At 45.3% G+C, this 15,942-nt stretch overlaps 1 protein-coding gene across 1 annotated transcript; it reads right to left on the bottom strand.

Annotated features, from left to right (window-relative positions):
- Window positions 1–8,237: 8,237 nt before the first annotated feature.
- On the bottom strand, window positions 8,238–12,966 carry TCF21 (transcription factor 21). Its single transcript, XM_081187814.1, has 2 exons — window positions 11,879–12,966; window positions 8,238–8,762 (listed from the first exon to the last, which is right to left on the bottom strand). Exons 1-2 carry the CDS (start codon window positions 12,386–12,388, stop codon window positions 8,673–8,675), a joined length of 600 nt encoding a protein of 199 aa, XP_081043940.1. The 5' UTR covers window positions 12,389–12,966; the 3' UTR covers window positions 8,238–8,672.
- Window positions 12,967–15,942: the final 2,976 nt, after the last annotated feature.

Below are 15,942 nucleotides of genomic sequence, written 5' to 3'. Positions count from 1 at the left end.
ATTGAGAGAAGGGTTGAGGAAGGAAGGATGAGGAACTTGCAGGCCCCAAACAAATATTTGGGGGCTGACAGAGAATTATCATGATATGAGCTTAGCAGAAGCAAGGCTGAAGGGCTTAACAAGAAGGTGTGCAAGGGCAGAAGAGAGCTATAGCTCTTGAATACAGTTTTTGGAGTTCCTTTCTGCCAAGGATAAGCGCAAGCCAAGGTCTGTGCCAAGGTCTTCTTTTTGTAAACAATGGAGGGCTTACAATTAACTTTCTTCCACTCTTTTCACACGTGGTCCACACATTAAAGCTCTGTGTCTGAACGCTCTTATTTTTGTTTGCCTCAAAGCTTTCCCTGTGAAAACCCACCCTTTATCAATCTGCAAAAATCCCAAATTGAGGTTTGCTCTGATTCAGCTTGAAAGAGTGTGATTTTGCAGGGAAAGCTGGGAGGGATTAAAGCTCAGACCTCTACCTGCAAAAAGCGGGGCAAAAGTTAAGCTGAAAAGTCCAGAGTCTATTTTATACTATCTGTTTATTTTTGTATGTAGCATGACTGCCACCCTGTGGCATCTGAAAGTAGACTATTAAGTTACATGCAAGTGAAGTTGCTGACCCATGAATAAAAAAAATGATGGAAATAATTTCCAGAAAGGGTGCCGTGTTCCTGTCTGTTGCAGCAAAAGTAACAAAGAATCTTGTGGCACCTTATAGGCTAATATATTTATTACAGCATGAACTTTCCTAGGTTAGAGTCCAGTTCATCAAATATATGAAGTGTAATCCTCAGTTGGCAGGTATGCATACACATGGTTATAAGGAAGGAAATGTAGAGGTCTGAGTTAGATAGCAACGAGATGTAGAAGGCACAGTGTGTGCCAATTCAGTTAGAGCTTAAATGTAGGAAAAACAAGCACAGTGATCCTCCAGCATGGTAGTTGTTGGTAATCACTTTAGCATTGCTAACAGTTGAGGAAATAGTTGTCTGTTTTAAAGTAGTTATGAAGGCGTGTTGAGCTACACAACCCACAACTTGGTGCAAAGGTTTTTTTAAAAAAAATTATTTTTCCTTTGAGCATTTCCTCAAATGAACCTTTTAAAAGCCCCAAGTTGGCTGTTAATATATTCTGATTAGTTCCACTTCAATAAGCACCCAGTTGTAACCTGAAATTATAGCTCTTTATAAGAAGTTGTTTGTATTGTTCAATCATGCTTCTTCATACTAGATTCTGTCTCCTGCATGCAGACCTACATTTGTGGGTTCAGAGTACATTTGTTTGTTAAAATCATTTTTATTCCGCTTCTCAGCCAAAAGGTGGCTCCTAGAGTCGCTTACAAATGTGAATGGTAAAATAGTCTCTGCTCTCAGGTGGGGACTGTAGCCCAAAGCGCCTTTGCACAAAGCTTGGGAGTGGTGTTGGTTTGGATGAAGATGTCTGCTGGCACACAGGTCTCCATTTCACACACCGAACGTGCAGGCGGGTGGAAGTGCCACTGGCGGGATCTCTGCCAGCTGCAGCATGGAGAAAGACCTGAATTGGGAACTGCAGTGGCGGGGAAGAGCAGAGCTAGTCTGGGATCTGCTGGCCTTCCTGCGAAATATGGATTAGCAACCCCACCCCACTTTCTGGCCAGTGTGAGCAGCAGGGCTGTGGATATGGCAGTGTCCCCCCACTGCTTTGTTAAGCCTTGCTGCTGCCAAAGCCAGGGCACTGGTTGCAGGGCATTGGTTGCAGCCTTACAGTCTAAAACACATGACACATAAGGAAAAAGGCTCTGGAGGGAGGAGGGCGGAAAAGGGAGAAACTAGAAGAAGCATAATAACCCACAATACGTTTACAGTGGTACCTCGGGTTAAGAACTTAATTCATTCCGGAGGTCCATTCTTAACCTGAAACTGTTCTTAACCTGAAACACCACTTTAGCTAATGGGGCCTCCTGTTGCTGCCGCACCGCGCAGTTTCTGTTCTCATCCTGAAGCATAGTTCTTAACCCGAGGTACTATTTCTGGGTTAGCGGAGTCTGTAACCCGAAGCGTCTGTAACCCGAGGTACCACTGTATATCAGAAAGGAACGCTGTGATGCAAACTCAGCTGATGTTCAACAAACAATTCCCAGGAAAGATTATAGAATCCAGAAGAAAGACTGGTTAACCTGCTTGAGCTGTCCTAGTTTATGTGATTTCCAGGAGATACGTCAAATAACCAGAGGGAGTTCTGGCATTCTTCATTTACAACTTTTGTGTTTCCCATCACCATTGATCTAGTGCACTGTTTACACTGAGGCTGTGGGTTATGACCGTAACTACAGCTAAAGTGTGGGCGCCACAGAAAGCGGGAGTTATCTCCTCCTCTCTTCCCCATTTATGAAACGAATGGCATGCCTCAGCTGTCAGGGTGGCCGTGTGTCCTCTTACAGGGGACAGTTCTCTGCTTGACAGGTTATCGGAGGACAGCCCTCTCTTTGAAGGAGTTCTCTGTTTGAAGGGGTTTCCAGTCCACATCTGGTTTAAAGGTAAAGAACTCCCAAGAAGGGAGCATCTGCAGGTGGGTGGGTCTTAGCAATGCCCAGAAACAGCACCAGGAGATGAATTTCTGTTTCAATAATTGTCCTTATAAAATTGCATCTATGCATACAATTTAGCATATTAAACTTATATGTAAATATGTATGCTCTTTCGTGTTGAGGCATTTCTCTTTTTTTGGCAATGCATAAGTGGCTACCCTGGGGTGGAAGGATGAGTCAATTTTGCTTCTCTCAGTTTCTCGGTTTTTTCCAATGTAAAGGTCAGGTCTCCAAACCCAGAATACTTTTCCTGGCAAACCCGAGATCGCTAGATGGAAGAATGCTTTCTAACTGCCACTGCTTTTAGAATGTTTTTAGAACTGTCATTGTTTTTAGAATGCTGTGGCTTTGCTTCTCTTTTTTAAATTGTGGATCTGTTTGAAACCCCGGGCTCCTTTGGGAAGAAATGCAGGATGTAAATTCAATAAACACAAGCAATCCCAATGCCAACATTTGACCAGTCACCATTCCCCACAAGTATCACAATCTGAAGTTGGGGTAGCCCGTTCGGTACTTTCCTGATGTCATTGGACCCCAGCACATGTGGTCAAGGGAAGAGAATCATTGTTGTCCAGCAACATGTGCAGGGCAGCACACCAGCTACTCCAGATCTAAAGTAGTATAGGGTAAGAATTTGAGTTTCAAGCCATATGCAAGGGCTGCCGGCAGTTAGGTATTTCATCACACCTCTCAGTGAAATGTGTTGTTCATACTTTTGCTATTGGGGGCTGACTTTATTCACAATGTCAACTATTTCTACCTTATATATTGTCAGTGTGCCTTCTGCATGTCCAGGTTAATTGATAAAGGCTGCAAGCCTCCACGGTAAATATTACTTGTTTCCAGTTAATTCTAACCACTGCAATCCTAGCCTTTTAGCCAATTTTTCTCCAGTAAAAAGAAATTGGAGTAAAAATACAGTACTTGCTGAATTTTGGGGTTTTCTGCCTCAAGCACCAAAATACCTTGGCTTCTAGTGCAGTGCGCCTTGACTTGGATGGTGGGTTTTTGGTTCTTTGCTGTATATGTATCAGACCTTTTTCTCCAAGGAACTCAGGTGGCATGCAGGGTTCTGACTCACCTCATTTAATCCCCAAAACATCCCTATGGGGTAGGTTAGGCACAGAGGCATGAGTTGTGTGTTTTTAAAGTCTTCTGTGTGTAATCAACCCGCTTATGAGACCATTTCATGCACTTGAAAAATGGGTTCTGGTTCACAAAATCTTCTGCCACAGGCAAGGTCTTTGGACCCTTGTAATCGCACACTCCTCCTGATTGGTTGGCACAAAGTTTGTGCGGAGGTTGTACACTGCCACTGTTTGCTAAGCTTTCATTCTCATTTGTGCTGAGATGATGTGGACAGAGCCACCCTCCTCACAGCGACACTGCTTGCCTGGATGGAAAACGGCAAGGTCAGGGCAGTGGGGGGGGGGAATGATGGGACAGCGGATTGGCCGATGGTGGTCCTTTCAGTGCAGCCGCACAGCCACAGCCTTACCTGCTCCAGCCCCATTCAGGTAAGCAGCAGTGAAGCAGGGCAGTTCCACGATTCTGCTCCACTACATACATTGCTACTATATTATTATTATTATTATTATTATTATTATTATTTATTTATTTATACCCCGCCCATCTGGCTGAGTTTCCCCAGACACTCTGGGTGGCTTCCAATCAAGTGTTAAAAACAATACAGCATTAAATATTAAAAACTTCCCTAAACAGGGCTGCCTTCAGATGTATTTTAAAGAGAAGATAGCTGCTTATTTCCTTCACATCTGAAGGGAGGGCGTTCCACAGGGCGGGCGCCACTACCGAGAAGGCCCTCTGTCTGGTTCCCTGTAACCTCGCAATGAGGGGACCACCAGAAGGCCCTAGGCACTGGATCTCAGTGTCCGGGCTGAACAATGGGGGTGGAGACGCTCCTTCAGGTATACAGGACTGAGGCCGTTTAGGGCTTTAAAGGTCAGCACTGACAGCATCATTACATGCCACTTTCCAGTGCATTTTCTTGCACTTTTCTTATCACATTTTTTTTAAGTGTGTTTGTTGCATGGGAGCACCAAATCTCCTTCAACTGTGCAACCTCAGTTTGCTTGTGTATGATCATATCTCTCATGGATCTAGATATGGATCACATCTCGAAAACAGTGTCAGTTGGGAAGCAACTACTGCATGACTGTTATTTTGACCTATGTCCACTGGTTGGAGCTGATGGCAGCTGTAGTCAAAAGCAGCCAGTGGGCAACGGCTCTTAATGACATCTCTCCATGCTACCAAATCTCCTTTTGTTTACTTGCATACTTTCTACTGGGCGTTTGTACATTTCCAAATCATGCTTTTCCCCTGTGATAATGTTATGACGTATTTCCCTTTCTTCCCTAAAGGAGAAGGGCAATAAAATATCTAGGCTATTGAACTGAACAGAACAGAAATATATAGAAAAATATATATATTGAAAGAGCAAGTGAAGCGGAAATTTAAAGCCCCTCTGCTGGGAAAAACAGTATAAATAACCGAAGACATCTTGTAAACAGTGCGGTCATAACCTTGAAACATTAAACAGCTCTCTGGGATCTGGCGCATCAGCTGCCTCTGGACTGAGCTTGTTCAGGGGAAAGAGACCAGCACTTTCTGTTTATCTCTCGGCTTAATCTCCCACCGAGTAACAAATCAATTCAATTCAATAGAAAGAAAGTTGTTTAAGTTAAGAAGCCAGAAGGCACCATACAGCTGGGCCAAGCAGAGGTATACCCCTCCCCCAAATGCAAATCACTCTACTCCATCAGTACTCCTTAATTCTCCTTAGGTGAAGCCCCTGGCTCCACCACCTCGAAATGTGATCATGTCTCTCCAGGGGCTTCCCAGTGATATCTTTGAATCAGGCTTTTACCACTCATGGGCAATGTTTCCTTCAATCCATATCGCAAAGGGATTAGCACCAAACCTGTTTAGATAGTCAAGGCTCATATGAAGTAAAACAAAGATGAGAATTCATTTGAGAATATACCACAGCAGGGGCACCCAAACTGTGGTTTGTGCATTTCCAGCAGTCCACCGGCAAGATTAATATGGTCCGTGGAGTGTCCGTATTAAATATTTTGTATTGGTTTTTAATCGTATTTTTACTGCGTCTTTTCTTCTGTTGTATTTTAATGTATTACAATTTGAATTCCACAGAATTTGGGTTGTAATAAAAGGAAATGAAATATAAAAAATGAAAGTAAAAATATAATTGAAAAGCATATGGCAACCAGCACCACTCACTGCAACTGCCAAAACAAACAGAAGAGAAAGCATTAACGAAAAGCATGAGGACTCCCAGCAATTTCCAAGTGGCTCAGTGGCAAAGGATTTGGGGAACCACTGTACTACAGAATGCTATGTGTTCATTTGAGAGCAATTACATTTTTTCTCCAATGGATTAGGAATGGAGGATGTCAAGTTACACGAAGTTGAAAGAGATCCGAGCCAGCAAACCTCTTAAGAAATTAAGCATCCCTAATATTTTATACTGAGATTATCACTGACTCATCAAGGTACATCTGTGCATATAACAAGCCTTCAGTGATTCAATCATCAAGCACTGAACAACATTGTTTAAGTACCTTCTGCAATGCATAGAAGGCACAGATTTGGTATGTGTTTTTGATTCTGACAACACCTTTGCCCCCAAGCTGTGATGCAATGTCTCCTAGTTAATTCTGGTCATCCGTCTGGCAGACAACAAAATGAGACACACCTCTGATAGAAACCAAGCATATGGGATGCTCTGTACCAACTTCAGCAAGCCTAGGATTGGAATAAGGAGGATGAAGAGTGGCAGCCAGTCAGGATTGTGTTAGTGCTTGCTAGGAAATATAAGTGTTACTGTAGATGCACGACCCATTCAACTTGATCCACATCAGGTGGATAACAGAGAAAGCATCCCAGCAAGTTTTCATCAGATTTATTAAAATTCCATCTCTTTCCTGAGGTTTAAAGAACATCTCACCCAGGTAGGTCTTACAACACTTCCTCAAGGTGCTAAAGCTTGAACTTGGAGGATTCAAGGTTTGGGAGTGGGGAGTGGGGAGATTAAGGGTTTTGTGGGTTTTGTTGTGGTTTTTTTTGCATTTTTATCCCACCTTTTTCTCTTGAGTTGGAGTACATGGATCTCCCTCATTTAGTCCTCACAACAACCTTGTGAAGTAAGTTAGGCTGAGAAGCAGAAACTGGCTTTATTGACTGCATCCCCCGGAGTCTCACTGTGCCCCCATTGTTTCTGGATGGTTGGGGGATCCTTCATAAAATATTCAGGGGTAAAGTAAAGGGACCCCTGACCATTAGGTCCAGTCATCTCACTTTATTGGCCAAGGGAGCCGGCGTACAGCTTTCGGGTCATGTGGCCAGCATGACTAAGCCGCTTCTGGTGAACCAGAGCAGCGCATGGAAATGCCATTTACCTATTTATCTACTTGCACTTTGACTTGCTTTCGAACTGCTAGGTTGGCAGGAGCAGGGACTGAGCAACAGGAGCTCACCCCATTGCGGGGATTCGAACCGCCGACCTTCTGACCGGCAAGTCCTAGGCTCTGTGGTTTAACCCACAGCGCCACCTGCGTCAGCTTAATTTGATACCCCCTATAATTCGGTTTCCTCAAAAAGTAACCTATTCTACATAAAGGAAGGTCCACAGCTGAACGAGGATGTTAAAATGTAAACTCATAACTTTTCTCCACGTTGCACCCAGATCCTAAGCATGTTATGTGTATGTGCCATTGAAAGTGGAGTACATTTTCAAATAAAATGGCTTAAGAGCAATCCCACTGAAAGCAGACAAAGCCAGCAACCTAATTCTAGACACACATTGGGCATCAAATCCCTTTGAAACCACAGAACATATTTCCCAATAGGAAACAACTTTTTAAATCCTGCAAGCACCTTGCTTCCAGACAACTCCATTGAAAGCAGTTCTCTTCCACTTTCAGTCTTTGCTTTGGCAACATTCAAAAGGGACACAGTCTATACTAAAAGACATACCGTAGTTTGCATCTTTAGTAAAAGTGCTCCCTGTAGTGTCTTCAGTACACGCACAATTTAAAACTGTGTTTCCCACATCCATTTCCATATTAGCCATGTTTGCAAATGATAAATCCTAGTCTTAGGCTATAATCTTATATATATTTACCCATTGAATTTACTTACTTATGCACATGAGTCTATTAAAGATGTTAATAGTGAAAATGTTTCAGAATCTAGTTCCTCCACCTTGATCAGTTACTGGATTGAGCTAACCTCACAAAACATCTGATTCCACAACTAATGTCACAATGCCTTCACTCCCCAATCAAAACTCTCATTACATTTTGGAGGTGTGTGTGTGCTTTCTACAAGTTTGGCAGCCCCTGTGCTCTGTTTTTCTAGCCCCCTAAACCACCCACCCCGCAAGGACACAGTCTAGCTCTTCTTAATTATAAAAATAAACATTTTGCAATCTAGGGCCAAACAATTTTGCTTTGTGATGCATCACGCCATTTAAAGGTTTGCAGATGAACTGATAATATGGTCCTGTTCAGCAATTTCTTTTTTAAAAATACTGTATCTTTTAAAAGAAACCCAAGCCACTATATGTGCTATTTTCCTTTCCTGCTAAGGACCTGTGGTTTCCCCCCTTTTTTAATTGAAACAAAATATAGCAAAGCCTGTCTGAAGAAAATATATCCATAGAATATCTTTAATGTGAATTCTTTGAGAGAGATGTGACTATCGAAATAATTGATTCTAAGAATCGCAGTCTTTCACAAGAAAGGGTGGGCACACAAAAACAGACAGTGGAGGAGGAATCCAGAAAACTGCCCTTGAACCAGCAAGGCGTTGTTGCAGGATAGTCAAATATATACAAGTTAATAAAGTTAAATACGTGCACTGTGGGATTTTCCCCCTTCTCCTTTGGCATGGCGTATTTGGTCTCCTCTTCAGATTTAGTGTGTGTTTTTATTCCTCACGGGGAAGCGATCTGGTCGGCTCCTTCCTTTCTCACCACCAACAGTCCTGCACACGAGTAAGCCCACATACTTGCATGCACAGGCAGAAACCGCTGCATGCAAACAAGGTTGCTGTTCCCAGGCTTGGACATCTTGGGTCAGGATACTGTAGGGCCACACAACCGAGTGGTGCTCCCTGTTTCTTTCAGCTCGTTCTCCGGTTTGCCAGCAACCATAAAGGGCCATGTCTGGAGCCATAAGGGGGAAAGAGAGAGAGAGGGGAACAGAAAAACCAGAATAAGAGGGAAAGGAGAGATGAGAGATGAGAGAGAGAGAGAGAGAGAGAGAGAGAGAGAGAGAGAGAGAGAGAGAGAGAGAGAGAGAGAGATCAGTGTGCTTTAAATGGTGTAGCACTTGGACGGCGATAAAGCAAAGCCAACTGTCAGAATTTCATAGACTACCCAGGTGTTCTTTCTAAACAATGAGAAGAAGTGGTTAGACTAGACAGTTTCAGCTACTGAGCGTAACCAGGTCTTTAAGATGGCTCCGCCGTATTGTCTGGAATCACAGCGCAAACACAAAACACTTGGTCCATAAAAGCATCTCTCTTTCTCTTTGCGCGCGCGGGTGCGCGCTCTCCCCCTGTCTCCATAGTTCTCTGTAATCCTCTGGGTGACGGGTCACGCTTTATTTATCCTCGATAGCAAAATGTGCCACGTTCGATTAGAAATGATAATGTTTCCCTAAAGCATATTAACTGACACGGCTCACACAGGCAGATTGTGGTAGACAGATTTAAAACCTGTCCATTCTCTACTGGGTAACGTCAAGGCACGGCTGCTGCTTTGTTTTGAAAATGATAACAGCGCTATCTGGTTCTAAAAGCGTTTCAGAATTGGCGATTTCGTTTCTCTTCCACGATATACTTGGCTTTTGGTTTCCAAAAAGTTCCTTTGAGGTGAAAAGCCCTTCAGTTGAACGCAGTGGGTGTGTAAATTTTAAAACTGCAAAAGCCCATTATATCCGCTGCATTTCTTTCCAAACATAAAGCGTTACAATTACTTGAGGTTGCTTTTTATTTTTTTTTAATGTGCAAATACTTATAATTTAAAATTCTGCCCAGCTTTTAATGCTTGTTACAGCAATCGCTGCACTACCATCTTATGGTTTAGAATAATAATAAACAATAATACAATAACAATGACCAAATTAACATAGTCCGGACATATTATATAACAAAAATCTTATCTTCAATCAGAACGTATTTTGGAAACATTTTTTGTGCTTCGTTGCTTACTGATTAATGGGGCATCTTTTTGCTAAAATAATTATACTCATATAAGTATGGACACCAATATTATGTTAATTTTTGTCAATAACGAATACATTTTAATTCAAAAAGATTCTGTTAATATTAACATATTTAATTGCTGTTGCTGTTTTTGTAATCGTTTTTGCTTATATAAAAAATGGCTACTTTTAAATTTTCCAGAACAACAATTTTTATGGAAAATAGAGAAAGGAATGCATTTTTTCCATGGTTCTCATTCATTTAATATAAAAAGTCTCGGACGTTTAAAACCTGCGGGATAGAGTTTGTTCCAATGAGCTGTAAGGATTTGCTTTTGTGTTTTAAAAATATAAACCATTTTAGTCGCTGCAGCAAGGTATTGAGTTTGCTACCCTGTCCCTGCCTACCTACCTGGGACTAAGCCCCATGGAACTATATGGGATTTACATTTGAGTAACCACTAGACAGGTATTGGATTGCGCTGTAAGAGATGATAAATATTTCAATTCCTGGGGCTGGCTGCCCACCCACCCGTGGAACGGGGTTTTAAATATATTTTTATGCCTTATGGTTGTCCCATTTAGAATCTCCCCCTGTCCTCTTAGTTATCTGGAGGTGAGATGCAGACGGTTCCCAAACATTCAAAGCCGCCCTAATCCTACTCCCCCTCCCCTTACTGGACCCAGTGGTCAGAAATGTGAAGGTGTGTCATCGCCCGCGACCCCCGGACAACTGGAACTGACAGAGACTCCTGACGACAGCACATGAAAATAATGGGGCAGCTGCACGCTGACCTTTAAAATTCGTTTGTTGCTGTTTCATCTTGAACTTCCAATAATAAAAGTTACGACTAGGGTTGGAAATAGACACGGGAGGTCGCGCATTCCGACGTTCGACGCCCTTCAGTGAATTAATCGGGCGTCTCTCGCAGTTCAGTTAGTGTCCTAGGCGAGAGAAGCGCATCTCGCCGTTTGAATAAAACGAAGCGGGTGGCCCAAGTGCCTAACCTAATTCTGTGGCGCCCACCCAAGCCCCCAACTTCAATCCTGAGCGAGAGGGAGGTGAGAAAGGACTGGCTCTGAATGAGCCTCGCTGTGTCTGAAGCAGGCTGCCACCCGGGGTCTAGTCACCAAAGGCGACTGGAGAGGACTTAATGCGAAGTAGCATCCCTCTCCCCTCCCTGCAGTTACCCCGGGGTGATCCAGCTCGGCTGGAAAGACGAGGAAGGGAGGAAATTCCCAGCCCAACCGTTCCAGGCCGTATTCGACGGATTTTTTAAGCAGCAACACCAAGCGTGGTTGGGGTTCCTTGGTTTTTTAGTTATGTATTTTGTGTTCTCTTTTTGTATTTTTCCTCTTGTGAACAGGAAATTCTGGGATTTTCAGATGAAGGGCGGTATACAAATTTAATAAATGACAACAGCAACAAAAACTTAGGTACAGAGAACTGAGCTCAGGGAATGACAGCTCCTCCGAATAAATAAAGCAGCAGAGCAGCCAAGCGAGGTTTGCTAGGCGGGGTGTTACTCTCAGAACCCCTGGAGAGCAAGCGCGTCGAGGGATCTTTGGGGCGCCCCACAGCTCCTGCCCGGTTTGTGCCAAGTGGGGCGGGGGCTGCTCTCCCGTTTCCTCCCACGGAATCGGGGTCGCCTTTAGGTCAAACACGTCCGTGGTGGTGTGTGGTTTGAAAAAAGAGGCTTTCGTGCTGTCGGGGCAACACTGGGGGGGGGGGGGCAGAAGACCAGAGCTTCCACTCAGCGGAATAACCGGGGCTGATGGACCACGTTTCCAAGCAAGGACGATAACGTACCGTTGTTACTTAAAAAGCGACAGACGGGGAGGGCCGGGGATGGTAAAGTTTCTGCGTCTAGAAAGAAACCTCAGCTACCCCGAGCTGCCTGTAAGCCTGCAGCAACCGACGTGACCCCCCTCCCTCCCAAGCGGAGGTGGTGGGAAAGGGGAGGAGGGCAGAGCTGGAGGTATGGGCTGCTTTGCGCGAAGGGGCCTGTCAGGACTCGGAGCTGGTCTCGGGCGCTGCCTCCCTGCCCGCCTGCCTCCCTTCCAGTCCGCTTACCAGGTTGACAGGGTGGATGTAGCCGTTCTCGTACTTGTCGCTGGCCAGGATCTGCCGGAGGTGCGCGATGTAGCTGGAGGCCAGGCGCAGCGTGTCCAGCTTGGAGAGCTTGGTGTCGGGCGGCACCCAGGGCAAGGTGGTCTTGAGGCGGGAGAAGGCTTTGCTCAGCACCCGCATGCGGGCGCGCTCGCGGGCGTTGGCCGCGTTCCGCTGGACCTGCTTGCCCTCGGGGCCCAGCACGCCCACGCCGCCCAGCGGGCTCTTCTTGCCCGGCGCCTTCTTCCGCTTGCCTGACGAGGGGGCGCCGCCTCGGCCCTTGGCAGGGGAGACCCGATCGCCGCCGCCTCCCCCGGAGCCCTCGTCGTTGCTCTCGTGGCAGCGGTGGGGAGCCGGAGGCGCCGGCAGCGGCCGCGGCGTCGGGCAGCAGCTGCCCATCTTCAGGCTGCCGTCGCATTCCAGCATCTCCCCCTCGGGAAGGTCTTCTGCATCGCTCAGGGAGCCCGTGGACATGGTGGGGGCCGGCAGATGCCACCTGGGAGGAGTGGGCAGCCGCAGGCGGGTGAGCCCGCCGCGCCTCGGATCCCCTCTTGGACCTCCCTCCCTCGCCCGCCTTCGGACGGTGAGAGGGAAGGCTGCGAGGAGTTCGACGAGGCGGACGCCGGAGTCATTTATCCTGGGGGGATGGATGGGGAGCCGGCCGGCCCAGGGGAGGGGCTTCCCCGGGGCTGGCCACGGCCCCTGCCTGCTCACGCCAGTCTCTCCCCACCCTCGTTCCTGGGTGAAGCAAGAGGGACTCCCGAAGCAGATCAGGGACAGCAGAACTTCTTAGCAGGGCTGCCACCTACTTCACTTCCCTTGGATTTTGTCTCTCTCTCCTTTGTCACCCAGTCTAGCTCCTTGGATGTCTCCCTAGAGGTGAGCCTTTCGAAGAACAGGCCTTGTTGCTTTCAGAACTGAATGGAGGTCTCCTATTTCAAATATCGCAACTCTCCTTTGCCAAATGGATCCAATGCTAAGCTTTCTCTCTCTCTTTCTGCCAGCACACTGAGAGAAACTGTGATTTGCTCTTGAGCATTCAAGCAGTTTTCTGTCATTACAGCAACCCCTGGACCCATGGAGCAAGGAGGCTTGTGAGGGAAGCAGAGAGAGGAACTTGTCTCAGTGGAGCTGAAACTGATGATGTGGACCTTGCACATCATTTGCCCTGCTGATTATACCAGCTTCTTCTTCTTCCAGGTGTTCAGGCCAAAGATAGGCACAGCAGCACAACCCATTAAAGCATCAGCCACTTGTCCTAAAGATGGTGTAAGACTTAAATTCATGTCTGCCCTAGTTTCTGTTGGGCTACAACCTGTATTGGGTTGCCATAATAATAATAATACACTCAGAAGTGCAGGGGTTAGGGTTAGGGTGTCCTCCAGAGGTTGGTGAACTACAGTTCCCATCAGCTCCAGCCAGCATGGCCAAGGATAGAGAATGATAGAAGTTGTAGTCCTCGCAATAGTGAATGATGCTGAAATGTTACAGTGGTATTCTAGCGTTTTCAGGGTTTATTGTTATTTTTCAGCTGACCCTGCCTACTCTCACCTCTGTCCGTGAAGTCAGTTCTAAAGTTAGTACACCTTACAAAAGGGTGCAACTCATTTATTTCTGAATAGTTCCATCATGGGAACTGTTTCCTTGTGTTGGATATCATGGCTATTGTCTGAAGGAAAATTGTGGCTTCAGTCTGAGACTCCATACCTGGGATTTTGGGTCAGCACGCAGAGGGTCAGTCTTGTGTGTCTGGTTATTGGAGGGTGCCACTTTTTTTGTTCACAAGTAAATTTGCAGGGAAGAGGAGTTTGAAACCCAGAAGCTGGCTAGAGTTGTGATTAAGACCTACAGTTTGGAGCCAAGGGATCTGGATATTGTTCAGCTCCGCTATGGACTTCCTGTACGACCTTTGGCAAGTCAGTTTAACCTCTCAGGGTTTGAGTTTCCCCATCTGTGAAATGGGAATGATAGATACTAGAGTTTCACTTATTCACAGCTGTGGTGTGAGATGTAATTCATCAATGTTTTGCTGGAAATCTAGAGCTCTTCCCCTGTGTACTGCTGACGTAAATGTAGAATGAAGTGTTTTAAAAATATTTTCTTTGATGCTACATTTTTTAAACACACAAAGAAACCTTCCCTCTCCTATCCTAAAATAAAAAGTAAAATAAAAGCCTAAACAGATGATTACCTACGGTACATTTAAAAGATTGCATAACCAGTTGCCTTTAAACCAAAATGTCATGTCAAGTAACGACTTCCTTCTTCCAATATCTATATACTGGATTTATGGTTATATTTATCTGGCTCTTTTATATGCATGGAAAAGATGTGTATAAGATCCACTTCCTGGGGGATGGCATTTGAATAAACAAATAGGGCTCAATCCAGTTCACTGTGAGTGCAGCATGCACTCACACACAAAGGGATCCTCACAGGACAGGAATGTGGAATCTGTGGCCTTGCAGATGTTGCTGGGTTACAGCTCCCATCATTCCTGACCACTGACCATACTGGCTGGGGCTGATGGGACAGAAGTATAGTGTCCTGATCAAGGGAGGTAATAGTTCCACTCTATTCTGCCTTGGTCAGACCACACCTGGTGTTGTGTCTCCAGTTCTGGGCAACACAATTTAAGAAGGATGTTGACAAGCTGGAATGTGTGCAGAGAAGATGATCAAGGGTCTGGAAACCAAGCTTAATGAGGAATGGTTGAGGGGGTTTGGCATGTCTAACCTGATAAAGAGGAGACTGAGAGGAGATATGAGAGACATCTTCAAATGTGGTGGTAACATAAGATGGAACAAGCTTGTTTTCTCCTGCTCCAGAGGTTAGGATCTGAACCAATGGCATCAAGTTACAAAGGGAGATTCCGGCTTAACATCAGGAAGAACTTTCTGATTGTGAGAACTGTTTGACAGTGGATCAGACTCTCTTGGGAGGCTGTGAACTCTCCTTCACTGGAAGTTTTTAAGCTGAGGTTGGTTGGCCATCTGTCATGTATGATCTAGTTGAGGAGGCTGGATCTGCTGCCCCTGTGCATCCTGCTGCCTGAGGCAGCCACCTCACCCTGCCACCCCTACCTTAGCACATCATCTTAGTCCTGTCTATTCCCTTCTCATGGCACCAGTGATAAAAGGCCATTGTGCAGAACAGGAGGCCACATTTTTAGGTTTATTTTGGCAGGGTACACCTAAAAGAATCTTGTGTACCAGCCACATCCCCCTTTCTATTTTGGCCTGCATCTGTGTCCTGTATCTGCAGAAGCTGAAGTTCTTGGATGCTATTTGGCCCTCAGCTTATGCTTTTCTGGTCACAAGATTGGATCCAGGGACTGAACCTTATCACATCCTGTATTTGAATCTTGCCAACTGTAAGATGTGGAACTGGATTCAGAGAATTAATTCCCCCCCCCCCCCCCAAGAAAGACATGATAATGATTAAGTGATAATAGGGAGACCCAGTTCCATGGAGAGCTCAGCATTTAAAAGTCTGCTAAAGGTTGTTGCATGATATTGATCCTCCTTCTTAATAATGAGCAACAAAACTATCTTACCTCTTTATCTGCATGTGCGTCATTCAGCCATGGAAAACACCAAAGAGCAAAGAATGAAATTGAACCCCTTGCCATTTCCGTGCAAGCTAACATGCTCCATGCACTGGCTAACACCCTCCACATTCCCCTTAGGCTCCAACCCTAGGCAGGCTTACTTGAGAGTAAGTCCCATTAAACTTAATGAGTCTTTCTTCTGAGTCAACACATCTACAAGTGTTAGCTTCATGTGATGCAGTCTGTTTGTGTTTTCACTGTACTTTTAACTAAACAGACTGTCAGCATTTCGGGCTTAATTAATTATTAGGAATTGTTACTTTAGACCATCCCTTCTTCCAGCCGCCCCCCTTTAAATTGCTAATCATCAGGTCTGAGATTTATGGTCTTTCTTATTTTACGTGCCTGATTGTTGTTTGTGCAGGTGGACCTCTAAATGGCCGTTTTCCTCAGCCAAGATTTATGATCCAAGTGATTG

The sequence above is a fragment of the Podarcis bocagei genome (genome assembly GCF_964188305.1).
Source record: "Podarcis bocagei genome assembly, chromosome: 3".
Lineage (NCBI taxonomy): Eukaryota > Metazoa > Chordata > Lepidosauria > Squamata > Lacertidae > Podarcis > Podarcis bocagei.
This window is presented reverse-complemented; position numbering and strand designations above follow the sequence as displayed.

Coding starts and splice junctions, on each gene's coding strand:
- TCF21 (XM_081187814.1), bottom strand. CDS start 12,388: ATGTCCACGGGCTCCCTGAGCGATGCAGAAGACCTTCCCGAGGGGGAG. Junction 8,763..11,878: donor ACATCCACCCTGTCAACCTG/GTAAGCGGACTG, acceptor TTATGGCTCCAG/ACATGGCCCTTTATGGTTGC.